Here is a 27,179-nt window from a genome sequence, read left to right as displayed (position 1 = left end):
TAAACACCGTAGTGTGGAAGTCCTCGCTGGCAGGAAGTGGCGAGCAGATTCGAGTCTGCGCAGTAAGAACGAATCATGAAAAAGGAGCTTAGTATGAAACACCGATAGAACAACACAAGCGACTGCAACCTGTTGATAAAAATTACTTATTTTTTTATTGTTAAAAGGTGGAAATGAGAGCCGTTCTAGCATGGAAAGAAACAATTCGCGACCAATGGTAAGTGAGTGGGTGTGTATGTGTACGCTGTTAACCCAGGCTCGTTGCTGGGATGTATCGCTAGGTGGTTAGCAACGGCGGTTGCTATGTAAACTAGTGTCAGCCAGCTAGGTTAGCTAGCATTAGCCCTGCAGCAATTTGATTGCCTTTCTTAAACGACAGACACACGGAAGCTGGTGTATGTTTCTCGTAGGTTATCAAGCTGTCCTGCAAAACTTGTGTCACATGAATAGTGTCAATAGATTTGTATCACTATACAACATTAGGTCAGAGCTGACGTTAATAGTTAGCTAACTAGCTGTCTCGTAGACCTAAAGGTATTGGTTGTTGCTGCACATTATTACATATTTCCATTATAGACGCTAGTTACTAAGCTATATCTATACCTCTGTCAATGCACCATAACTAACTTTAAAATGAACAGTCATAATTTAATTTGTTTGACAATATGATGATAAAATGATTTGTGTCAAACATTTCAAAGTTATTTAAATATTGATTGGTCTCGGTTAACAATGAATGCAATTTCCATAATGATCAGTTATTAAGTTCCTCTTCTACAGTTGTTTTGCCAGAGCTTTCAGCCTGCTTTTATCTTTCTGACTTGTTGTCTAAGTTGACTTTTTGATAGGACTGGTTTTGTCATACTGCTTTTTTCCAAGGTAAAGATTTATTTAGCCTATGTATAATTTGTCCGTTAAATTTTCAAAATTCCAAATATATTTAGTTTAAAGTAATAAACAATCCTCTAAAACGCAGAACATCCTCACAATAAGAAACAGAAACTCACAAATGTCAAATTATATACAAGGGTTATCCTTATTATTTTACATGGACTTTTTGCTTCATTGAATAACCTTTTCATCATTAATCTTGTTTGCAGTGTTTATGACCTGGCGTTCAAGCCAGATGGAAGTCAACTCATCATTGCTGCAGGGCTTCGAGTCCTGGTAAGTCTCTCCTATTGTCTCTGGCCAATACACATATCTTTTGAATGCATGCATTATTATAATTGTTACTTTTTATTTTGTTCATTTATTATTTTTACAGGTTTATGACACAGCAGATGGAGCTATTGTCCAACCTTTAAAAGGACACAAAGACATAGTATACTGTGTGGCCTATGCTAAAGATGGTACTCAATTGGCTTTTCATTCGTACAATACTATTTCACTGTATCAGTCGTCTTTGTGATCTCACTAACTACTGCATTCTTGTGCAGGTAAAAGGTTTGCCTCAGGGTCGGCGGACAAAAGCATCATCATCTGGACGTCTAAACTGGAGGGTATTTTAAAATATACGTAAGTGACACTTTTGCTTTTCACATAAGCACATGCATGTGGTGAGTATATTATTCCATCTCTTTTCATTTGTTTGTCTTTAGCCACAATGACTCGATCCAGTGCATAGCCTACAACCCCGTCACTCACCAGCTGGCCTCCTGCTCCAATGGTGACTTTGGTGAGTACTCCTGTAGTTAAAATATCCAGAGTATGTAAAAAAAAGGTTTTACATAAGAAATGTGCTTCATCTTGATCTTCATTGATACTGGACACCTTTTGCATTTGAAGGCCTGTGGTCCCCGGAGCAGAAATCTGTGAACAAACATAAAGTGAGCAGCAAAATAACATGTTGTGGGTAAGTAAGGTCTGTAGTTACAAGTGTCTGAAATATTGCTACATTTGAATGTGACACATTTTTGCTGAAGGGTTTAATTTGACCGAAGGTGGACAAATGACGGCCAGTACCTTGCCCTTGGCATGATGAACGGAGTGGTGAGCATTCGGAACAAGAACGGAGAGGAGAAGGTCAAGATAGAGCGTCCGGGAGGTTCCTCCTCTCCTATCTGGTCCATAGCTTGGAACCCCTCAAAGTAAGTCTTTCTTAATTATTGCAGCATATGATTTGTTAAAAAAAAATATATATAGAATGCTGTCTTATCTTCACGGATCCATCACAATTGAATGCCACACATGCTTTTGTACTGCCCATTCATTAAAGGTGCTGTAAGCGAAATGGTTCTTTTAGCTAACTTCCTGTCAGTTACTGCAGTTAGCAGTCCCCTCGCTCGTCCTCTACGTCAACACATTAATGCACTGCGGTCTTCAAGCAGCAAGTTATCTAGCATCATCTCAGATCCATAAGTGTGATAAAACATGATAAAAACCATCAAAACAGACATTGGGAAAGATTTTTACCTGCTCCGCCATTGTAGGCGCATACACATTCACCCATCTGTTGCTCTGGCGTGCACCGGCAGTGAGACCATGGAGTGTATATAATATATATGAGTGAGACGAGTGTCGGTTTGTAGCGTTCTGTCTTCTGATTGGATAAAAATGTCGGGATACATACTACAATAAGTTTATTTGCCGATTACATATAGCAAAGCAGCTGACTGAGAGATCGGCTTTATGAAACGCGCACATTATGTAAATGATCGCTGTATGAATAAAGAGCGATTTTACACTCATATTAACATAAATAAACAGCTTACTTCACCTTTAAGTGACTGTGTGTGAATGAGAGTACAATTGCATATTCTAACAGCATGAACAGCAGGTGGCAGTGTTCAATCAACGACGAGTCATGGAACAGTTTCAGTGAGGGAGAGGATTGCGATGGCTCGGATCAGCTGTCTCTGCTCTCTGATGCCCCCTACTGCCAATCGGAGGAGCTCAGCAGCAGCAGCAGTAGTGACAGCACAGACCTACTGATCAGGTTATTGGAGGGAAAAAGAGCAGACAGGGACATGATGATTCTCAGGAGGAAGGGGTAGAGAGGGCAGGGATGGCAGACGATGATAAGACACACCAGATATGATATTATTGTGTTTTTTGGTGGAATATGACTGGTCATCACAGCGGGAGGGCGGAGCACGAGGTCAGCCAGGACATAGTTTCTCTTGAGCTGCTCATGAACGCTCCCTCAGGGTGAATTCTTCACAGCAAAAGGGCTTAGATGTATAGATACAAAGGCTTACTCTATCTGGCAATAAAAAAGATAAATACTGTACTATGTCCTCCTGACATGCAATTAAATTAGCTGATGACCAAAATATAGTAATTGCTGTTCATTGTGAGGGGAACGTTTGACCATACTTCTATTAGTTGAACATTATTAAGTTTATTTCATTTTGAAGGGTGGCCTCTCTGCTTTCATGAACACCGTCATTGTTAATCACACAACCAAACCCCTGTCAGTGCAGCATATTGACAGGAGTGCTTAGGCCTAAAGTCATTTCTGTTGCGTTTTCACAGGGATGAGCACAATGACATTCTGGCTGTAGCAGACTGGGGCCAGAAGCTGTCCTTCTATCAGCTCAGTGGAAAGCAGGTAAATATCACTCTTCTATGTATTAAAAGTGACAAAATCCCAAACTAACCTTTGGTATGCCAAAATGCAACCACTTTATGTGTATACATACACTTACTAACATATAGACTCATAGTATTGCAATATGTTCTTATAAAGTCAGCTATTCGCCTCTGACACTTTAAAATTTGCCACTTTAAACTGACATTTAGGTGATTTAATATAGTCTCATTATACTTTCAGCTCACTCTATTTGCTATCAGTTGCTATATCAGTAAGAAACAAAAATGCCTTAGTATGCCAATATGTCTAAAAAATATGGTTTTGGATACACTTTACTGAGTTTACGGCCTATGTTTCCTGTGGTAATCAGACTGTCAGGGTCTATTGAAACCATAACAGCACATTGGAAGTTATCCTGCAAAGCTATAATGGCCCCCACACTGTCCCTCGTTCCTCCTAAATTCCCTGCAGGCAGTAGCGTAATTATACACAAATATGCACTGTTCATTACTCTGCCATGTTGTGCCGTGGGCTCAAATATTGTCATCGGCCTATTCATCTATTCAAGTGAACATTCTGTTTTGATTACAACACCAGGAATTGTTCTCGATGAAAGAAAATAACTACATATTGTCTGGCTGCTTTTCCCCCCAGATTGAGCAGAAACAGATGCACAGGGTTGGGGAACTAATATGATGTTGTGCAAATGGACTTTGAACTCTACAGAGGCCTTTTAAGCCAGAGAAAGACTTTCCTTTTTGTCTGTCTCTTCATCAAACACTCAAAGGGATGCTTGAATGTACTGTGGACTTTGATGTTTTTGCAGCCCTGACAGTGGGAAGTGTTGGCCCCGGCCCCTTGGGCTATCAATGAGAAATACTTGTTTTGTTCTTGGTTTAATATCTCCTTCTCTCTTTGCCTCTCTCAGATTGGAAAAGACAGGACTCTCACCTATGACCCTTGTTGCGTAAGCTACTTCTCCAAGGGCGAGTATATAGTCATGGGCGGTTCTGACAAACAGGCCTCACTCTACACTAAAGACGGTGTGCGGCTGGGCACCATTGGAGAGCAGAATGCCTGGGTGTGGACTTGCCGGGTCAAGCCTGACTCCAACTTTGTGGTGGGTCCACAGCTTGTGAACACATATGTCTAGAGAATTTATCCTGCCCTAAAATAAGAGTAAGAGAGAAGAGGTAGTAAAATGTAATGCAAAACAGACGTCAAGCTCAGAGCTGACAGTCAAGAGTGCCAGTCTGCATGATCTGATAGCGAAGTGCCTTCTTAGCTACACAGATACACAAGTAATTTTTCTTTTACAGTAACACCCTAGCAGCTTTTCCTTTCACCATATTTAACTGAAACTGACGAGGCTTGCGAGATAGAATTGGTTGCTGGCAAATTCTCTCAGTTTCTGCTGTGTAGATGCTTTAACAACAGGAACATTTTCCCACCCTCACAGTCTTTTCTTAGAGGTGTTAATGGGATGTACTGCTACGTTGTTATCTCTTGTCTAGGTGTTGGGCTGCCAGGATGGGACCATCGCCTGCTATCAACTTATCTTCAGTACAGTTCACGGCCTCTACAAGGATCGCTATGCTTATAGGGACAGCATGACTGATGTCATTGTCCAGCACCTCATCACTGAACAAAAAGGTGCACTTTTGCTTTACATAGATAGATGAATTCTTATTTCATCCATTAAGGGAAATTGTATGTTGTATGTAGCAAATGGAAGACACCGTTATCATAAGAGAATATTGGGTCTTTAATAGAGGATCAAATGTGATGCAACTCCAAATCATAAGTTGTATGCGTCTTGAAGCATTACAGTCAGTGTGCTACGATGAAGCGCTTTAGAAGCCATATTTTTTTCTGAGCTTAACATTAAAGATTGTCAATAATTTTAATAAGAATGTTATGCATTATCTCTGTATCACTCAAATACTATTTTGTAAGGGTAGGCAGTGTGGTGTTAAATCTCATACAAAAAGCCCAATTTAGAGTATGGTAGATTTTTTCTTTACATAAATAGAAAAGAGCAGCATGGCGGCATATTTGGGAGTACAAAATTCAGCCCTGAAAGAACTCAATTCAAACAGGATGCTTTAGAGAAGATAAATAAACCGTCCTCACACCCTCCTATTATGTCCACTCTCTCTCTCTCTCTGCTCATTTCCTTTCTTTCCCCAGTGAGGATCAAGTGTCGCGAGCTGGTGAAGAAGATCGCCATCTACAGAAACCGTCTGGCCATCCAGCTGCCTGAGAAGATCCTCATCTATGAGCTCTATTCGGACGACTCCTCAGACATGCACTACCGCATCAAGGAGAAAATCTGCAGGAAGTTTGAATGCAACTTGCTGGTGGTCTGCTCGCAGCATATCATCCTGTGTCAGGTCAGGAGAGATTGAGTTTCATAGTCACTGTGCAGCTGTTACAGAAAAAAACAAAGCATCCTAAACACTCATTTAAATTCCCTCGGTTAAAAATGTCTTAATTGCTTTTTACTGGAGCCTGTTTGTGTTTCGGGGCTTTCTTTACATTATTAGACAAACAGTTTTCCCTGTGACACTAAATTACACTAATTCACACTTGACAGATTGCACAGTAAGTCAAAGAGACATTTGAACAATATTAAAATGATGGAAGCAGAGTGAATCAAGTTTGGCCATTCATTACTAGCCCAAACAGTCGAGTGAAAAAATGATAATATCATGAAAGTCTGGTTTACCAGATGTTTCTGCCTAGCTCGCAAAGGCCTCCAGCTGTGCATGTGCTCTGCAGGCTGCGTCCCCTCTGCCCCTCTCAACCATCTTCAAACTGGATGAGGCAAGACAGTTGAATGAAGGGGAATGACCACAGTCTGTTGAGCCAGTGGGTGTCCCTGGGGTTTCCGCTCTGCTTCTTGTCTCAATGTGTTTGACAGAGGCTGGTAGGGAGGAGGAGCAGCAGTAACACAAGAGGTTATTTCCCTTTAAATCTGGCTGCGTGTGACAGGGCTGCTTCAGATCTCTCTCTAAGAGGCATGCTCGTGTTTCATGCCTCAGACAGCTTTTAGACCATATAAATGGGCTGTGTTCGTACGGGCCGTGTACGTCTGTGTCAAGCTAAGCCATTGTTTATCTATAAAGCAGCTCATACTGACGTCGGGCCATGCTTTGCAGCGCTTAAAAAGAACAACAACCAAAAAAAAACGTGTGAGACATTTATGAGTGTGTTTAAATAACGTAAAGGGGGAGATTAACAGACTGTGACTTAATAAAAACAGGAAATGTGGTCATGCTGAACCAGTCGGTATTTCATGTGTTATATGTTATCGGGGTCTCACCTTTCCCGCTCTGCTTTTGTGCAGGAGAAGAGGCTCCAGTGCATGTCCTTCACCAGTGTCAGGGAAAAAGAATGGGTGATGGAGTCTCTAATTCGCTACATCAAAGTGATTGGTGGTCCTCCAGGCAGGGAAGGCCTACTAGTAGGGCTAAAGAATGGAGCTGTGAGTATACTGACAAACACATTTTCACATTTAGTAATCCTAGAAATGGCTTTCGCTGCTCACAAGGCAGTGGTCAAGTGATTTGAACATCTACAAGAGATCCATTTGCTACTACTACTGCTGTCTGGGACTGCAAGTCACAATATACAGTCCTCACAGTCTTTTCCATTGTTGTAACTGGATTCAAGTATCATTAGTGCTAAGGCTGTTTTATCATTGTGTTCCACTGGTCTTTGTTTTTGTAATGTAGATTCTGAAGATATTTGTTGACAACCCCTTTCCAATCACGCTGCTGAAACTGTCCACTTCGGTGCGCTGCCTGGACATGAGTGCCTCCCGCAATAAGCTCGCCGTGGTGGATGAGCACAACACCCTCTTGGTCTACGACATCAACAGTAAAGAACTACTTTTTCAGGTCAGTGCAGTAGTCAGTGCTTAGGGTAATGGGCGGAGTAAGATTAAAAAAAAAACATTTCAGAAGTGCAGTGGGATGGAATCAAATTGAAAAAAAAAACATGCATGCATGCTTATTTGCATTGGGTACAAGTACATATCATACCATTGTTTTTCCCCGCTCCCCTCCTTTACCTGCCTCCTGTCCTTTGCTTTCCCTGCAGGAGCCTAATGCTAACAGTGTTGCCTGGAACACCCAGTGTGAGGACATGCTGTGCTTCTCTGGCAACGGCTACCTGAACATCAAGGCTAGCAACTTCCCTGTACACCAGCAGAAGATGCAAGGCTTTATGGTTGGCTACAACGGATCTAAGATCTTCTGTCTCCACGTCTATTCCATGTCTGCTGTGGAGGTGCCTCAGGTGTGTAGGATATTATCAGCCGGTCCTAGTATTGAGGCTTCCTGCTGCTGTGACCAACGTTGTTATACTGCTTTTTGTTTCTCTGCCCAGTCAGCGCCCATGTACCAGTACCTGGAGAGGAAGATGTTTAAAGAGGCCTATCAGATTGCCTGTCTAGGCGTGACAGACAGTGACTGGAGGGATTTAGCCACAGAGGCCATGGAGGGACTTGACTTTGACACCGCCAAGAAGGCCAGTCAGACACACAAAAATCTCTCTGATCAACCTCAGTTTCATTTACCTAATTATTTAATTGCTTTTTTCTTACAATTAAAACGTACAAATTGAAGCAACTCATCCAACTGTTGCCTGTACCGGCTTAGCCTTATACTTAAGGCTTATTTTCATATGCACATACTCACCACAAATTTACAGCATGTGTTTTACCTAGGCGGCCAAATATAATCACAAGCGAAGCAAACAATCAATATTTATGGCAAGATTTTAAATGAGCTTATCCTGCAGAGGGAAACACAAAAACAACAGGTCACTAAATCATTTCTGGTCTTTTCCTTTTTTTCAGGCGTTCATTAGAATCAGAGACCTGCGCTACCTGGAGCTCATCAATAGCATCGAGGTAATGCCCTGCTCTTCAGGAAGGGGAAAAACACTTCAATATTAAACAAAGGCCAAGTTCCCATTTGATTGTTTGCAGATGTCTGCTCCGACTCCAGCTGACATCACCAAAGTTCAGACGAGGCTTGGGGTAGATTGAGCCAATCAAAATTATTATTGCCATCATACATTTAATTGCCAGGCTTTGCCAAGGGCTACATTTAAAATGCAATGGGAAAAAAACACCTTTTTCAAAAAGCACCTTGAAAAAGGGGCTTTTTTGTTCAGTGATATGAAAGGATTTTTTTATTCTATGAAAATATTATTTGTTCTCTAATTTCATCATGACTGATGGCATGAGAGTTTAGTGTGTGATAGAGAGATAGAGAGTGAGGCTGACAAGCCAATAGTTTTAAGTGCCTTCTGTGTGATTCCACTCACTGTGTTGGTGTTGTGTGTGTACATGCATGTGAGTGTTTAGCTCTGAACACATGCCAGTGTTTGTGTTTGTGACCAATTTGCAGGAAAGAAAGAAGCGGGGCGAGAACGACAATGAGCTCTTCCTGGCAGACGTCTTTGCTTACCAGGGGAAATTCCACGAGGCAGCCAAGCTTTACAAACGTACCGGCCACGAAGCCAGAGCCCTGAGCATGTACACTGACCTGCGCATGTTTGAATACGCCAAGGTGATTAAATCATCCATTTGAAAAAACACCCATACCCACATGTACAACATACCTTTGTATCAATATGGACAGAACAACCTGGAAGGCACTGTATGTTTTAGGGGTTTAAAAACATATGTTTTTCTTCATCATGTGCAGTTATGCCAAGTTGGGGCCCTGCACTGTGTTCAAAGGCTCTCCTTTACAGTCTGTCTTTCATCTCCTCATATATCCCTGAATCTCCACATATATCATCTGATCAGTACACACACACAAAAACACACACTGTGCTTTTACACTCATATCCCTGTATGACACAAGGGTAACTTACACACATAGTTACGGTTGGAAATAGAGCACAAATTGCGATTAAATATGGCGAGCGTCTGCTTTTACATGAATACTTGGTTGAGGAGGTCAGATGGAGTTGAGAGAAATTCATGCTTAACGGTGTTTACATATGGAGAAAACACTTTGATCGTTAGCATTACGTTTACACTGCTGGAGCAGATGACACCGTCATGGCTGGTTCATGTATATTTGTGTCCGCGTGTGTATCAGATTATGTGTGTGTTTTGATGTGGCTGCTGTATATTTTCATGTGGCTGTGTGTGGCCATCTGGTCCTACTGCTGTTTGTTTTAGGTAAGATGGACACCGGAGGGAAAGGCCCTCTAACCGCCTGCTGTTTGTGTGTGACTCTCCTTCTCCTACGTTGGCCTTGACACATATGGTTCTGGCTTTCTGAACTGGATTTCTCTGTCTCTCCCTCCAGATTATAGTATTTGGTTGAAAACTAGGTTGAGAAATGACCATCGGTTTGTTAGTAAGTTTGCGACTGTGTGTGTCTTTCTTACAGGAGTTTGTTGGAGCGACAGACCCCAAGAGCACTCGGATCCTGATGACCAAGCAGGCAGACTGGGCTAAGAGCAGCAAAGAGCCCCGGGCGGCAGCAGAGATGTATCTGTCAGCAGGAGAACATCTCAAAGCCATAGACATTATAGGGGAACACGGCTGGGCAGACATGTAGGTGTCAGTCGCTCTCTTAAAACTCTCTAGCCACGTCTCTCACTATAAGATACATTGTTATTCCTGGTCCAACCTTTTCAAAACTGCCCTTTCGGATTTCTGTGCAGCTTTGTCTGTCACTTTCATCCGAGATATTTCTTTAATATAGTAAATTCAAACATTTTCTAGTTCATAATTACCGGTAAACAAAAAACAAGAAAAGTTAATATGGTTAGAAATGTCCACACTATCTCAGTTTAAAATGTCTAAAACGTCATTTACTGTCAGTGATGGAACTCTTTCTCTTTGGCTTCCTAGTTTTCTAGACATAAATTGGACACACTAACATTACTGAAATGACAATATTTCTATTTAATTTTTTCAATTATGGGAGTAGAATAATTTTTTTGCAGAAAAAGTGAACGTTTCTCTGTGCTCACCATAGATAGGAGTTTAAAATATCATAGACCAGCATGCAAAGAACACATGTTCTCTGTCCAGTAGCTATAGTTTTTAAATTAAAAAAGAATTGCTTATTCAAAGATTTTTTTAAATAATTTACTGGTTGTCTTAGAAGATGTTTATAGATGATCTTTGACCGGCAATCTATGTTACATGCTACATAGCAAAAGGAAACACTAGTAACAAATATCCAGAACATGTGTTTCTCATTCAAACGATCAGTACTGAAAAGTCTATTTGACATGCAGAAAGCTTTTGAAATGACCTAAGGAATCAACCTTTCTATTAGTTTTAACTGACATGTGCATAGTGGGAATGGGGGGGGGGGGGGTGGGGGGTGCATGTGTGTAGTTGAAAATTGATAAGCCGTTGTGTGGTTCTTCATATTGAAACTTCCCACTGGGTCTACCTGACCCTTTGTCTGCATTCTGTAGGCCTCCTGTCGTGCTACCAGTGTTCTTTAACCGGAATCCGATTCAGCTGGTGTCTTTCTTACTGGTTCATATTTTTCTCCAGGGTCACAAGCAGAGTTTGATATATTGCTATCTCCTCTCATCCAGGCTCATCGACATAGCTCGTAAGTTGGACAAGGCTGAACGCGAACCGCTGGCAAAGTGTTCGCTCTACTTCAAGAGGCTGAAGCACCACGGCTATGCCTCCGAGACCTATTCCAAGATGGGAGACTTGCAAGCTCTATTGCAGCTGCATGTGGAAACCCGGCACTGGGAAGAGGTCTGACACACTTATGCACACACAAGGAGGCACACCTGCTCCGCTCATCACGGCTTATATATAGAGTGTCCGGAGACAATCACATAAATATAATGTGAACCGCATATCCCTCTGCTAAAAATATACCTCTGTGGTTCTCAGAAAACATACATCATGAACCACTTGATGTTCGTGGCTGCTTCCCCTTTTTGTTTTTGCAAGGATCTCCAGAAAAGTTTATTGTATTTGCGAAAGTAACCACAGTCGGATGGAACCAATAAAACGCTGCATCCGCCTATTTGCCCTATATGCTGACCAAACTTAAAACCACACACACACTCCAGAGCAAATCATCAAGCTTAGGATTTCTCTCTATCCATGCCCAAATGATTACGAGAGAGTGAGAAGCACAGTGCACTCTGCTGCACCGCATCAGCTAAAAGCGCCGTTCTGTTTCCAATCAAATTCCTCCATCATGCTGCTCAGACACCGGGGGAAAATACTGCATTTCATCTTCAGTCTTTAATGGAGTTAAAGGCGTTACAGAGATGCGCATTGGCGATTTTGCATGGTGAAAAACCAAAGAGCCAAAAACAGAACATCAAATCAGGATCGCATGATTCTCCTTTTGTGTCTGGGGAAGTCTCCTTGGTAACTTATTTGATCCTCAGAGAGAGAAAAAAGAGAGTGCAGAGAGAGGGAGAGGGACAGAGGTCGAAAGAACTGTTTGCTTTTATGTGCTTCACTGGGGGAGGTGGACACCAAGACAGGACAGCACAGACTAGAGTTACAGCATGGGCCATATGGATGCTATTCTCTGCCCTGACGTTTTTCCAAAACTAAGTATTTCTTTGAATGACTTTGGGCTCACAGGCCTGACACACATACACCCACATTGCCTTTCTCTCTTTTACTGTATGTTATGACCGGTGTGTGTCTCTTGGCTCAGGTTTTGCATTAAGGTGAATCAATCTTTGCATTTAGGGGAATCATGACAAGCAAATATGCACCCCGGGGCAATACAAGGGCTCTTTGTGTCCTGTCATTCAGGCGGTGTAAAGCTGCACTTGTAGTTCTAATTGAGTGTGAAATCAACTTAGTTCATACACTTTTCGTTTGAATGAATAATGCTGTAGCAATGTTTTGACAGGAAGTAATGTGTGTTTCTCCAAATGATGTGTGGCAACTCGTGTGTCCCTAATCAACTGCAGTTTAGCCGCTCTTTTCTATCTGTTAAAACATGCGGGACATATACTGTATTATATCACTCACTTTTTTTGTTGCTTTTTCGTAGGCCTTCTCACTGGTGGAGAAGCACCCCCAGTTCAAAAATGACGTCTATGTGCCTTACGCCCAATGGTTGGCTGAGAATGACCGCTTTGAAGAGGCTCAGAAAGGTGAGTTTGCATCACTGCCAGGGCTACACCTACAGTATACCTTGAGTTGGCCTTTATAGGTTGCTCCGATCTGTAACATCCATGTTCTTTTAATATAAAGTATGTTTCCCAGATTGTTTGAGTGAGCATTACAGTCCACAGCCATAGCCAATGTTTACATATGGAAGGGATAAAACCCGGCCAGCTCTGTAGGCAGGCATTTTTCATACTTCCTCTAAGATCCTCTGTATCCACGGTAAAACTTGATCCTCTTTGCTGGAGCGGAGCTGAACAGAGCCGGGCTGCCTGTTAACTGAATGACATGCATGCATGCCTCTAATCACCAGTACTACAAGCGGCTCTGATGATGATTACCAACTGTAACCATAGTTATAATCAGCTCATAGATTTATAATTATGATCTCAGCAGGCATATTTCCTCCTCTAGATAATCTTTCTCTGCCTGTATCGGCATTGGGCTACATGACTGAACAGGCTTGATGCTTTTGGATCTTGCTTATGGTCATGCGTTTTGCTGATTGTGTGTGTTTTAGTCAGGCGTTGGCGCAGTATTGTGTTACAAGTGATTGTAATTGAGTCTAAGATGCTGGCTTGTCCCCCGTCCACTGGGCTGATACTTCCCAATGACAGCTTTAGAAATGGACTGAATGGGTTGGGCACATATTTTCGGGGATTTAAGTGTAGCTCAGTTGTTTCCAAAATGGGGATCTGGACCTTCTGGGGTACATTAAGAGTTTCTTGTTAGAGAAAAATGCTGCATCTTTGTCAGCTTGTGTTTTGTAAGGGGAAATTAATGTGTGTGAGCGTGTGTTTTGTAAGTATGTGTGACTGTGTGTGTGTGTGTGTGTGTGTGTGTGTGTGTGTGTGTGTGTGTGTGTGTGTGTGTGTGTGTGTGTGTGTGTGTGTGTGTGGCCTTCGTAACATTAACTAAAATCAGCTAAATGTGGTCTTTATCCACTTAGGTAATCTGATAAATGTGCAACACTAATTTGTCCTGACTCCCGCTGCGGTTTCAGGGGCAGGGTCGCTGGTGGCTTCGACTCCCTAAAGTTTCTTCTAATTACCCGCTGATAGGAACATAAAGAATAGCACTCTTCTAATACTAGTTATTGAGGCTTTAAAGATTAAGTGCTTCGGTGTTTGATATTCAGGAGCAAGTTCCCTGTTTGAAAAAAGATGGACGTTGGTTATTAGTGTGTGTGTGTATAGAAGAAATACATTAAATCAAAATCATTGCCCTTTTACTCTGTGTCACGGCTATGATGTAATAAAGGCCCAAGCCGATTCATTAAAAGCTATTTTGTTCTTAATACTGTCTGGCAGCTATTTCCTGGTCATATCATCACAGGACACTACAGGCACCACTGCTGAACGGCCAAAGCAAAGAGCTGAAACTGAAACTCTATTAACAGAAAGAAAAAAGTAGTCCCAATACTTTCAGACTGCCTAGTCTTTGAATGTGAAATCATTTCTGGGAAGGAAACAATGACGACTCGTTATCAAATATGTTAACCAAAAAATAAAATACGGATGTCTTTCCAAGGGCACATGACAACAATCCGACCATCACCACTTCCTTTCCTTCACTCTGTAGCATTTCACAAGGCAGGCCGACAGAACGAAGCTGTGAAGGTCCTGGAGCAGCTTACCCACAATGCAGTGGTGGAGAACAGGTTCAACGACGCAGGGTACTATTTTTGGATGCTGTCTATGCAGTGTTTGGACATCGCTAGAGGTGAGACACTATCTGCCCTGCATGGGATAGAAGCACAATTACTTTCTGTGCTTGCTGTATTTACTTGTCCCCACTAAAACTTTTGCTACGTCTGTTTGTGTGTGAGTCAGAAAGTGAAGACCAGAGGGATGAAATGCTGAAGAAGTTTGAGCGTTTTCAGCACCTTGCTGAACTCTACCATGTCTATCGCTCTATTCAGCGCTACACGGTGAGAACATGCTACCTTGTTATCTCCCATTGCCAGACCTGACAACAGTGGGAGCAGGCCTTAAAAAATATGAGGCAGCCACATGATTGGCAGTACCTACTATGTGGTTGGATTTCTGTTTGGGCACAAACACTCATGTTCCTAATATAGGTTTTGCTGACAGCCCACTCAACCTTTCTGCCCACTTTCTAATCAACTTTTGTACTCAAATTTCTTCAGACCGAAAGTGAGTTTGACAAGAAGGAGGGCTGGCTCTGCAAGATTATGTCATGCTGTAAAAGGGACTCCGGGTAAAGGAGAAATGACATGCACAGAGGTTGTTAGGTTAAGTGAAAATAAAAGAGGTGAGGGTGTTACGTTCAGGTGGAGACAACTGAAGGGAAATTGAATGAGCTTGAACTAACAAGGATGCACCATTATCTGACTTTGTTTGCAAAAGTTCTACTTTGTTAACTGACAGGAAATTGCAGATGGCCATACTACACAAAACTGTGTTAAGTGATAGATAGGATCTTAATGCAACCACCACATTGGACTGCTTCCTGAACCTCCCTGACCCCTATTACCATAGTAACCAGCTGCTTGATTGATCATGATGGCAACCTAATCAGTGGTTTTCCCCAAGACCCCCAACCCTAACCTACTTACAAACAAGCAATTCCTGGTTATGAGCACTATATGGGGGACCTGGATCGTGTCAGGGTCCTCAGTTTGTTGTTTCAGCTTTCTGCTCGGCTGTGGTCGCACCACTGCAAAACTGAGGCATCTCGGTGATGCAGACCAGAGGCGGAAAACCTCTTTATCTCACTTTAACTCTCATGGGCAGGCGCTATAGGTTTGCACTAACAACTTTTTGGGATAAAGTGCTGTTAATGATAGCTTAAGCAAATTCTTCTTTTCCTTTCAGGGCACAATGAGGTGAGATGAGGCACCGTAAAGGGTTAGGCTAATCTTAGAGGAGCTTTAAAGATGAAAAAGAGTGGGAGAGATTGAGCATTGAAAAAATCTTAGCCATTTTTCCCCACAGATTACTCTATAATTGTATCTCTCTATACATTTTTTTCTTCTGTTATCATCTTTAGGACGAGCCCTTCAGTTCCCACATGCCAGAGACCCTCTTTAACATCTGCAGGTTCCTCCTTAACAACCTCACCAAGGACATACCACCAGGCATTTCTAAAGTGTATCCTTCCAATTGAGAAAGTAGATCTAACATGGCGTAGATAGATATCAAGCAAATATTTTTAGAAACAAGTATTGTGGGGTAAAGGACAAACATGCCAACCTAAAATCAAGACAGCGGCAGAGACGGTGATGATATAGTGTGAAAACGGAAGAGATGGCGCCACTGCGGAAACCATGCTGGGATAGGAAAAGGGGTGATGATGGGAAAGGAGGGGACTATGCCAGAGAGAGGAGCATTCTCCGTTATCTAAACAAAAGCTTTTGATTGCTGAACTATGTGTCTATGTGCACACTATGTGAAAACATCAAACAATGTGCTTTAATTTGAAGAAACACACAAACAGACAGAAAGCCAAACACATCCAGCGCCACCCAGACACATGCAGTCGCACACAGCGGAGGTAAAGTTTGAGGAAGGAAAGCCCAGCCTCGAAGGAGGAAATTAGGCTAAGCATCTGGAACCCTCTGTGGCAAAACTTTGAACTTAGATTTATAGCCTTAGCCGGGCTGCATTGGACCTGCTTTGAACAATAGAAAGAAAGAAAAAAAAAATTCACTAAACCAGTTACACAATAGGAGGACGTGCATTCATCAACAGTCCCATCCCGTGGAACAGAATTGGGTGTGTGGGAGGAGCTGGAGAGTAGCTGAGTGGAGAGGAAAAGACTGGAGCAGTGGTAAGTTTTTAAGTGATGGAGCAGTGCCAGTGTAGAGCTGTAGCAGCTGCAACTCATTGACCTATCGTTTGGCGCTCTTAACATTCTGTCTCCTCCTGTAAATACAAATAAGCAACAATTTCCTCAACTCAAACTCAAAAACAGGCTCATGGGTCCGCATAAGCACACACACACACACACACACACACACACACACACACACACACACACACACACACACACACACACACACACACACACACAAAGCCCACAAACAACCCAACCAAGGTATTACTTTCAAAGCATTTAGCCACAGTTGCTGGCTCAGCATGGCTGTTCTACTCATCAGACGAATGAGGGAACATACCATTAGACCTTTTTGTTAATGCAAAAAAAAATCAATATCCCGGTGAAACTATAATAATACTGCCAACCATTCCTCTCATCTATAGTTTTCCTTGACCTGATTATTAGTAACACCTTGTATGCGTTGGCCAAGCAGAGTCGAAAACTGGGTGCATATAAGCTCGCCAGATATTCCTACGAGAAACTCCAGGAGCTGCACATTCCCTCCCGCTTCCAGGAGTCCATAGAACTGGGCAGCCTCACCATTCGCTCCAAACCCTTTCACGACAGCGAGGTGTGTTTTTAACAGTCGGACTTACATACCCATATTCTTCAAATATTGTTATAATACATACTGTCTGATATTAAGAGCAGTTATCCCTGGCCTAGGTTAAACTACCATATGTTTTTGCAGGACCTGATCGAGGGCATGATGTGCTACCGCTGCTCCACCAACAATCCCCTGCTGAACAACCAGGGGAGCGTGTGCATCAACTGCAGGCAGCCTTTCATCTACTCGGCCTCGTCGTACGGTCAGTGACACGCAAACATGCTGTGGGCAGTATTTTTGCACAGGAGGGGAGACTCCATTTGTGTTTTTTTTTGTTAACGTAGCGAATCTCCCCCTGTGTACAGAGGTGTTACCATTGGTGCAGTTCTACCTGGAGGAGGGCATCGGTGATGAAGAGGCTGTGTCTCTGATTGACCTAGAAGTTCCTCACATGGATCAAAAGGATGCACCCTGGCACGATATGGACAATGGCGGTATCCTTTAGTCATCTATGCTACACACACACACACACACACACACACACACACACACACACACACACACACACACACACAAACACACACACACACACACACACACACACACACACACACACACACACACACACACACACACACACACACAGTAACAGATGATTCACATGCTTAGTATGAATTATTAACACCTCTCTCTGCTGGTCCTGAGAGTCCGTATCCCTGCCCTACAACACTGTGCACATATCTTCGAAAAATGAGGCACGTGACCGCCCTCCTCTGCCTCATGACAGTTCTAAGAAGCTGTTTGGACTGCGTTGGCCTGGATCCTCTGCTGGTGGGTAAGCTGTCAGAGCTAAGTCATCTTAGCTCTTGAGCTAATAGGGTTAGCGAAGCTCTCCTGTCTCATCTTAATGACACTAACCCTCGGAGAGCCGTAGCCACAGCCCTAGTGCAGGGATTAACCTGCATTAGCTGGAAAGACACTCAAGGGCACGGAGGTCTGCTCTGTTCCTCCACAGCCGAGACGTGACTGACAGGCACGACTGATTGGCATTTTGAACACTCACACTTTAAGAATAGCCTCTGAGGGGGGGCTACTGTCATAAGGGCTTGTCCAGTCTTGAAAAGATGTAATTACAAAAACATAACAACCAGTGAAATATGACATGTTTGCATTGCTTGAGCTATTTTTTCTTAATTGACACCAATCAGAGATGCAGGCTATGAGGATGGATGATGTTTTAGAAGATTCAGAGGAAGACCCGTTTACAGCCAAAATGAGCTTTGAGGTAAGAAAAGGACAGAGGGAGTCAATTCGATTTAATATTCCACCAACTGGGCGAGCCAGCTGGAGAGCAGTGAAAGGACAGGGTCCATAATAGAATGCGCTTATGTTGGTGTGTGTGTCCAAACAGCAGGGGGGCACGAAGTTTGTCCCCGTCAAGGTGAGCCGCTCGGTGCTGCGCTTAATGAGCAGGAGGGACGTCCTGATCAAACGCTGGCCCAGGCCGCTCAATTGGGAATACTTCCGCTCCCTGCTGCCCGATGTGAGCATCACCATGTGCCCCACCTGCTTCAAGGTACAGCATTTATAAGCTTGTATGAACCTGGTGTGAACCACAGACAGACTTTATCTGTCTTTCTCTCCTTTGTTCCTTTAACCAACACTGTTTTTTTTCTGTCATTCTGCTCATTTTTTATAGATCAAATTTATTTTCAGATCATTTTATTCTGTGCTGTTCTAATTGTCCAATGTTTTGTGTTTCCTTCCAGATGTTTCACAGCGAGGATTATGAGCTCCTGGTGCTTCAGCACAACTGCTGTCCGTACTGTCGCAGACCCATCGATGAACCAAACTGATCTACTTCAAACCACCGCAGCTATTTATAACCCTCAAGATAATCTTATTGTTTTATGGATTTTCCAACATTTCGTCATTATTGTTTTGCATTGTAATATCGTTGTCACGTGATATATGTAGACATCTGTTAAATGTCGGGCTAAAGTGTATGCGTGACATTCTTTTCCTTGAGGGCCCTCTCAAGAACAGCCCTTTGTCCTCCAAGGATGACTGACTGCAGTAAAACCCGTAGTGTTTGTGTGATGGTCATTATGGAGTCTAGTTAAAGTGCACCATCAGCCTATCAACCCTACTGGATTATTAGGATCAGATTACCTTGGGCTGTCTCTTAATTACATCATCGTCACTTGAAAGGGAACATGAGTGTACAGTGTAACAAATGCTATTTAAACTCATAATATACTTCTATTTGTTACGTAGAGAATTTTATAATTCACAAAGACCAGACACATACCAACAAGTGCATTCTAGAGGATTGTATACTAAGCTTTATGTTTTTATACCAGTATCATCTGTTGTTTAGTCATGAAAATGATTTTTTTTATATTGTCATAAAGGGAAAAACAAGCCGTTTCAATAAAAGATGATTTTTTTTTTACGACAGTGAGTTTTCCTAATGGTTTTACAGACAACATGACTTCTTACTCTTGCGGATTGAACTTTGTGTCTGTGAAAGAGAGGGCTGGAGTGAGTGCATGCTGTGCGGTTTGCCCCACTGATTCTGATTACACTTAAGGCTGCGAGTTGAGCTCTGCATTATGCAGTGGTTAGGGATTAGGCTTTTTCTCGGATGCAAGAAAAGTTGGATCGCCTAAGAAATTTCATTTTGCAGTCCACTCTGAAGTTTAAATCACAAATGGGCTGTTTCCCTCCTTGCCTTCGCTCCCACTCTCATCATCATTTAAATGATGCATTGATGCAAACTGTCTGTAATTATGGGGTTTGGAAAGCCACCACTGTACCCTCTCACCTTGAAAAAACGCTTGACACACTGCATAGCTATTTCTGGAGATTTCTCCTGTAATGCTTTATGTGTGTGCCTCTGTGTGTGTGGGTGAATGTGAGCGAGAGAAATACAGAGTCTTGAGATTGAGCCCCTTAATTCCATCTCTGCTAACACACCGCTCAATGCATGTCCCTAATCCGACCGGCCTGTTAAAAGGTGCCGCACCACTTCAGGGGGCTGCAGACAGAGTACACCTTATTTCCACAAGATCCATTCGTCACCCTTTCTCCTCCCCCCCCCCCTATTTGCACCACAACGGCACAACAGGACTCCATCACATCATTTTAATCTGAGGAGAGCTACTGACTGTTTATCCAGTTTCAGAAAATAAAATAAATCATCACCTGCTGCAGCCATGAATGGCACAGAAGGACCCAACTTTTATGTCCCTATGTCAAACAAGACGGGGTTGGTTCGCAGCCCTTTTGAGCACCCTCAGTACTACCTGGCTGAGCCCTGGAAATACTCTCTCGTGGCGGCGTACATGCTTTTCCTCATCTTCACGGCTTTCCCTATCAACTTCCTCACCCTCTTTGTCACCGTCAAAAACAAAAAGCTGAGGAACCCTCTGAACTACATCCTGCTCAACCTGGCTGTGGCCGACCTCTTCATGGTGGTTGGCGGCTTCACAGTCACCCTCTACACAGCTCTGCACGGATACTTCATCCTAGGGGTGGCCGGCTGCAACATTGAAGGATTCTTCGCCACCTTAGGAGGTAAGAGATGGGGATGTGGAGTACCTTGAACATCTATCTTGTATTTGTGAAACGATTTAATTCAGATGTTGATTAATATGTGTCCCTTTGTGTGTCACTTTTGTAATTTAAAAATATTTGATTACATTTTTGTGTGTGCATAATTACATATGTTAAAATTCAAGTAAAACTGTGCTGTTTTTAAATTCACACCTGCATTATTTTATGTCTCAGGAGAGATTGCTCTCTGGTCTCTGGTGGTTTTGGCTATTGAGCGCTTCATTGTGGTCTGTAAGCCAATGACCAACTTTCGCTTTGGGGAGAAACATGCCCTTGTCGGGCTGGGGTTCACATGGATCATGGCCCTGACCTGCGCTGTTCCCCCTCTCTGCGGATGGTCCCGGTACTGTATGTTTTCAGTGTCTAGACATTACTCACCAGGCTTTCAAAGCGTACAAATATTATACTGATTATTTCAACACTAAAGCACCTTAGAGAGGTGTTTTACCTGAGGCAAACAGACACATATCTGGTATCAAATACTGTGTGTGATGGTGTTGTTGGAAATTATTATGTGTGCGGATGCAGGTACATCCCAGAGGGAATGCAGTGTTCTTGTGGGATTGACTACTACACTCCCAAGCCTGAGATCCACAACACCTCATTCGTCATCTATATGTTTGTCCTCCATTTCACTATCCCCCTCATCATTATTTTCTTCTGCTACGGTCGCCTGCTCTGCACTGTACGAGCGGTAAGTAACACCCCTGCCAGACACAGTATTTATCATAAGGATGCAATACCTTCTCTATCCCTGCTGAGAATTTCTCTTTCTTTTACTTTTTACCTTTCTCCCCTCCACAGGGAGGGGAGCAGCATCACAGAGCAGGGTCTCTTGTGAGGGATTTAAAGGCTCAAGGATGCCTCAGGAGGGCATATCATTGCCAACATGGCAGCTTATACCCTGGTCCTCCAGCTGGAGGGCAGTCTGCCTGCTCAGTGTCAGCCTGATGCCCTCATTAATAATAATGTAAAAACATTGATAATTTATTAGCAGTCATGATTGGTTCAAGAATAATGGTAAAATTCTTAATTAAAGCAGCTATAATTGGTGTTAAAAAAAAAGTATCAAGAGACAATTTGAAAGAGGTCTTGATTAAGCCACAATTATCCCCCAAATTTGCAGCTGATCTCGGCTTTCTGGAGCTTTGTTGCAAGCTTCAGCTCATTGTTTAGCTGCTGGCAGGTTCACTGTTTTGGTTGACTCATAGTTCCTACAGGCGTTGTTTTCTGCCGCAGCAGGAAGCTGTTTAAGGCGAAAAGGGACCAAAAACGCACCGCATGTCACCTGCTCTGCACCAAATGGCAGATGGGCCTAAACAAAGTTAGCAACTAGCGGGTAAACATAGCCTAACAATGTTGCTGCTAAAGAGCCAATTACTTCCCTTTGGTATTTTCAGAGACATGAATACACGCAAGTTTGTAGCTCTCGTGTATTATGTACTATATACCTCTTTATTATATATTCAGAGGTGACTGTGACCTCTTTGACCCTCATGTTTCATGAGTCCAAATTAATGATAATGTTGCTGACAAGTTTGCCATATCAACTTAAAAAAGGTGATATGTCTATGTTGTGCTCACAACTTGTTTCTGCTGCCCCCAAGTGACTAAAAAACACCATTCAAGTCAAGTCAATGTTATTTATATAGCCAAGATTCGCATGAATCTGGTTGTTATTGCAAATTGAAATCTGATAAAGAACTAACCTCCCCGTTCCTAAAAGACTCAATCTGTAATTTGAACCAAAGATTACTGATACACCTATATACTAATGACTTCCTAACGAAACATTTGCTGTTTGTTTTACTGGTTTGTTACATTATAGATGTTAACCAAACTTTATCAGCAGGAGAAAACATGGCTAACTCACTGCAGATTGCCTTGTTTTCAAGTGGTAGCGCATTGATTAAATTACCTATCAGTCTTTTTGGTAGTTTTAATCCTGTGTTTTACAACATTGGTGATTGACCCTTGACCCTTTTGTTTACATTTGGATTATAGATTAGTCCCTCACTAAATTAATAATCTGTGTGTGTGTGTGTGTGTGTGTGTGTGGCTGTGTGTGTGTGTGCTCAGGCTGCGGCCCTGCAGCAGGAGTCTGAAACCACCCAGAGAGCGGAGAGAGAAGTGACACGTATGGTTATCGTCATGGTGATCTCCTTCCTGGTGTGCTGGGTGCCCTATGCCACTGTGGCTTGGTACATCTTTGCCAATCAGGGAACTGAGTTTGGACCAGTGTTCATGACTGCTCCAGCCTTCTTCGCCAAGAGTGCCGCTCTGTACAACCCAGTCATCTATATTCTGCTCAACAGACAGGTATGTCAAGCAAAATATCCTGGTCCTGCGTCACTGTAATAATCATTTACATGCAATAATATGAGTGTTTCTTTTTTTTCCATCCAACAATAACTTTTCTTTACAATTAAAGTACATTTTGCTCTGTAATTTTTAGATGAATTCTTCTGTTTATTTGATAGACTTATGATGATTAAATGTTACTTATATCTGTCCTTGTGCTGCTGAATTTTCTTCGTTGAGATCAATAAAGGTGTATCTTACATACTCACTTATCTAACATTTTTCTGAAAATAGTTCTGTTGAGTTTTGAAAGCAATGTACTGTTTTAACCATACTTTTATTCCAGAAAAGGAACTGAATTCTTCTTCCACCACTGGGTGTGATTCTGACCTTAATCTTCTCTTTGTCTCACAGTTCAGGAACTGTATGATCACCACGGTGTGCTGTGGAAAGAATCCTTTTGGGGACGATGACGCCGGGACGGTCTCTAAAACTCAGACTTCATCCGTTTCCTCTAGCCAGGTGGCTCCCGCTTGACCTGTACACCCTCTCTCCCCCCCCCTCCATGTCCCATCTGTTTCTGTGCACCTAGGGACCAAACACAGCAGAGCAGCGCAGCCGTTCTGCTGGCCAATCCTCTTGACTTACCTCTCTATGGGTCTCTCCACTGCAGTGGCACAACCGCACCTTTGGTGGGGAGACTGACATGCTTAAGAGCCAGAACGCGTATTATTCAATCCATTTAATCATGGAAAGTGTTCAGCTGGCTTCACAGACTTTAACCCCAGCATCAAGGGGGTGGTGTCCATGTGATGTTCCAACTGAACACATTCCAAGCTGCCCAAATACCTCATAATAGGTGAAAATCCAATTAAACAAAGCTCACCGCATGGTTTCATCCCCATCAAGTGTTGTTCAAATAATTGTTGTGCTTTCAAAAAAAATCTATTCTATGAATGCTTTGGTGAAATTAGTCACAAATTTGTTTAGGTATCTCACATTAGTCATTAAGGTATCAAATGGGTCTTTCCTGTGGTCTCTGTCTCTCCTCTTTTCTTTATGGTGACAAAGCTGAGGTTGTTAGTTTGCTTTTGGCCTCGACTGAGACATGAGTGTAAACAGATGGACCTTAAAAGAGCTGCTGCACTGAGAAGGCGTCTCCTGCAAGACAGTGGATGCATGCATGTGTGTGAGTGTTTGGATATGGATGCATGTGTGTGTTGGTTGTTTATGTGCTTGAATGGACGTAAGAATGTCAGTGTGTGTGTGTGTATGTTTAAGAGATATTATTTTGTTTATTGTATAAAAGGTTAGGATCTTGTGGAAGTTGTTTTGTGTCCTGCAATAAAAAAAATGGAAAAAAAGCATGAATTTCCTCCGTCTCGCTCTTTCTTGAGAACTTTTACAAGGTTTTACTGAGGAGTTCCAGATGCGTGTTCTGCGGGCGTTTGGGTTGTCGGGCCAGATTGTAATGGTTTTCAAATGCTGTTAAAATATGCTGTGCCATAATGCGTTTAGAAATGAAGCACTTTGAGACGTAGCACAGCAAACAAGGTCATCATTGGACACGTTAAAATCCTAAATACTGTAATTTATTTCACAAACTCTGACAAGTCATTTGGCATCACAAATACAGTCTCTCCTCAGATTATATTGAGCTCACTTTTTTTTCTCACATAAATGTAAATTTCCCTCTTAAATTGGTCTGAATCAACATCAAATTCATTTGTTTACAGGCAAACTGATCGACCCTTCTATACGAATGCAGCTCTTCCCAGTGAACTGCATTACATCTGATTTCATGAATCTCAGTCATTTATATTCGTCTCTCCACTCCTCCTCAACCCATCATCAAACCCGCAAAGCACATGGGGGGGAGGGGGGGGGGGGCGTTCAGAGCCGTCTTCGCCAGTCACACCTGAGAACATTGCAGGCTTTAGGAGATGGGAGGAGTGTATCGCCGTCCTTTTACTCATCCAGGACCAGGTCACTTAAAAGCATTATAACACATCTATAAATATTGCTATGGACATTATAATACAGTACAGTGCATCATTGGCTCGTTCCCTTAAGAAAAGGGTTCAGTGCGTTTTAAGATTTTGCCACCAGGGCTTACTGTAGGTCCCAGTGACTGTAAAGACATCCAGAAAAAAAAGCCTCATCTCGAAGCTCCTACACCTTCCTTCTAAAGCATAGCTGGGCCAGACTGGCAAACTTGCTTGTCATTCCCAGATTTCGGCAGGAGGAACCACCCCGCATATGTATGACGCGTGAGAGGCAGTTTTAAGTCCTTCGCTTTAGCCACTTACAGTCTGCGGGGACAATAATGACACTTTTTATGAAGGCTATAACTCCTTAGTGGCCGACATTGCCCGTGCTATGAAGGGAGGAGGAAGGCAGCTGTCAGCAGGAGATAGAGAGAGATGGCTCGTCGTAGCAAAAAAAGACACTGGCAGGGTTCAGGCTTCGCTGCAGCACTCGTAGATGTTGTCCTCCACAAGGGCAATGACCTGCTCGAACTTGTGGTGCAGCTGAGTGCGACGTGCGGTGGGGTTGGCCTCCAGAGCGCTCACCACCTTCAGAAAAGAAAAAGAAAAAACACAATTAAAAGGTGACTTTTCAGTTGCTTTCGAGCGTTCGTTCATGCATCTATCTGCTTAGGAGTTCGAAAGAGAGAGAAATCCGCCACCTGCCCGGACAAGGAAAGTTCAATGAGAGAGAGAGCGAGAGAGAGAGACAGAGAGAGAGAGAGAGAGCAGCGGAGGAGCAACTAAAGTGCCTCTGCCGCTTCTCCATTCTCCACGCATGCCTCCACGCCACAAAAAGCCTTTGCCTCTTGGCCACATCTGCTCTGCTATTCATGCCCAATAGTTTGTCACCGTGTCAGTGGGGATTTATGGGCTCTTAGCAGCAGGCAGTGTGCTATACCAGGCAACCACGGCAAACTGAACTGGGGCGAGAGAATAGGCAATCAGGGGGCCATTCACCAAGCTCTGTGAATCAGAGTCTAAGCCCCCCCCCCCTCCCCCGGCCCACGTCTGTACAGTAGCATGACAAGAGGAAAGCGGCTATGGGGAATTATCATGAGGGTGCTCCATTAAGGCACAGTCACCGCTGACTAAGCCTCTCTTGAGAACAGTCACAGCAGTGAGGGAAACATGGGGGAGGACAGAAGAGGCTTGAGGAGGGTTCAAAGGAAATCTGAAGGAGCAACTTAACAGTGTCATTAAGCACATAGGGGTTGGTGGAGAAGGTAAACAGCACTTTGTTTGCTTAAAGTGAAAGGTTCATGCGGGGTTGGACAAGGAGGGAGGATAGGACATTAAATGGTGGCTGCTGTCAGGAAAGATAGTTCAACTGATTGCACAGAGAGAAACATTTTACGTTGCGCAACTATTTGAGGGGTATTTCAGCAAGCCGTTGAGAGACAGGTTATGATGAGGTTGTTTACAGTTTGTTACATCTCTCAACGTGTGCATGATCGTCCACGCTGATAGGCTACGTCACGCTCTGATACCCGTCTGTGAAACTTGAAACCGGCTAAAGGGGGTTGACTGAGGTGCTGCTGCTGCTGCTGCTGAAGGGGGCCAGTTTAAACATGTAACCGAGCTAATCTAATCCAGATCTGAGATCAGAAAGAAAGAGAAGTAGTGTGTACGATTATTTTTCTCTCACCTGGTGTCTGTATTTCTTGGCATATGCGTAGATTTCCGTCAAGGCCAGGTTGGTGTTGAATTCATTTCGGTATTTCTACAGGGTGGATGACAGACAACAGTTTTGTAAGGTGTAATTTCACAATACAACTTGCATGTAATGATGGCTATCATCACAAAGGCCACTTTCTGAACACTCGGCTCACCCGTGACTCCTCGGCCAGGTGAGCATTCATCTCCTGCTCGCTCAGAGGTGCCATGTCCTGGATCTGCTTGTAGTAGCACTGCACTCTCTTCTTGTACTCCGGGATTTCCTTGGCATAAAGCAACTTGTTGGTAGGGGAGTCCTGAAAAGCAAAAGAAAACAAAAAAACTATAGAAAAACACATATTTTTTACCCACTTATTGCAGCAATATGAACGTAGTTTGGCAGTGTGGCTCTCTACTCATGTGATGCTGTTTCTCACCCACATACTCTCCTGGCAGAGCCTGGGATACACAACACTTGATGAACATGAACAACGGGAGGGAATG

General features: G+C 43.0%; 3 protein-coding genes across 3 annotated transcripts in view; 2 read left to right on the top strand and 1 right to left on the bottom strand.

The window, feature by feature from the left end:
• Positions 1-93: 93 nt before the first annotated feature.
• On the top strand, positions 94-19,398 carry ift122 (intraflagellar transport 122 homolog (Chlamydomonas)). Its single transcript, XM_080031739.1, has 29 exons — positions 94-217; positions 1,101-1,167; positions 1,268-1,352; positions 1,440-1,518; positions 1,602-1,678; positions 1,789-1,855; positions 1,944-2,090; positions 3,478-3,553; positions 4,464-4,655; positions 5,050-5,188; positions 5,726-5,928; positions 6,885-7,022; positions 7,273-7,437; positions 7,640-7,837; positions 7,928-8,068; positions 8,400-8,453; positions 8,956-9,117; positions 9,955-10,121; positions 11,126-11,297; positions 12,571-12,673; positions 14,268-14,408; positions 14,519-14,616; positions 15,699-15,799; positions 16,932-17,097; positions 17,218-17,335; positions 17,439-17,567; positions 18,282-18,358; positions 18,485-18,649; positions 18,843-19,398. Exons 1-29 carry the CDS (start codon positions 174-176, stop codon positions 18,927-18,929), a joined length of 3,558 nt encoding a protein of 1,185 aa, XP_079887865.1. The 5' UTR covers positions 94-173; the 3' UTR covers positions 18,930-19,398.
• An 893-nt stretch (positions 19,399-20,291) lies between these two features.
• On the top strand, positions 20,292-23,529 carry exorh (extra-ocular rhodopsin; the record flags this gene model as incomplete). Its single annotated transcript, XM_080031061.1, has 5 exons — positions 20,292-20,652; positions 20,866-21,034; positions 21,220-21,385; positions 22,771-23,010; positions 23,407-23,529. 5 exons carry the CDS (start codon positions 20,292-20,294, stop codon positions 23,527-23,529), a joined length of 1,059 nt encoding a protein of 352 aa, XP_079887187.1.
• A 1,063-nt stretch (positions 23,530-24,592) lies between these two features.
• Positions 24,593-27,179, bottom strand: part of plxnd1 (plexin D1) — a 61,453-nt gene continuing 58,866 nt past the window's right edge. The window contains exons 34-36 of the mRNA XM_080031039.1: positions 26,852-26,992; positions 26,668-26,742; positions 24,593-25,568 (exon numbers count right to left, since the gene is read on the bottom strand). Of these exons, the coding sequence (XP_079887165.1) occupies positions 25,452-25,568; positions 26,668-26,742; positions 26,852-26,992 (333 nt within the window). The 3' untranslated portion in view covers positions 24,593-25,451. The remainder of the gene's footprint in view (positions 25,569-26,667; positions 26,743-26,851; positions 26,993-27,179) is intronic.

Source organism: Ammodytes marinus (genome assembly GCF_949987685.1).
Source record: "Ammodytes marinus genome assembly, chromosome: 7".
Lineage (NCBI taxonomy): Eukaryota > Metazoa > Chordata > Actinopteri > Uranoscopiformes > Ammodytidae > Ammodytes > Ammodytes marinus.
The sequence above is the reverse complement of the archived record's forward strand: the minus strand, read 5'-3'. Positions and strand labels throughout refer to the sequence as shown.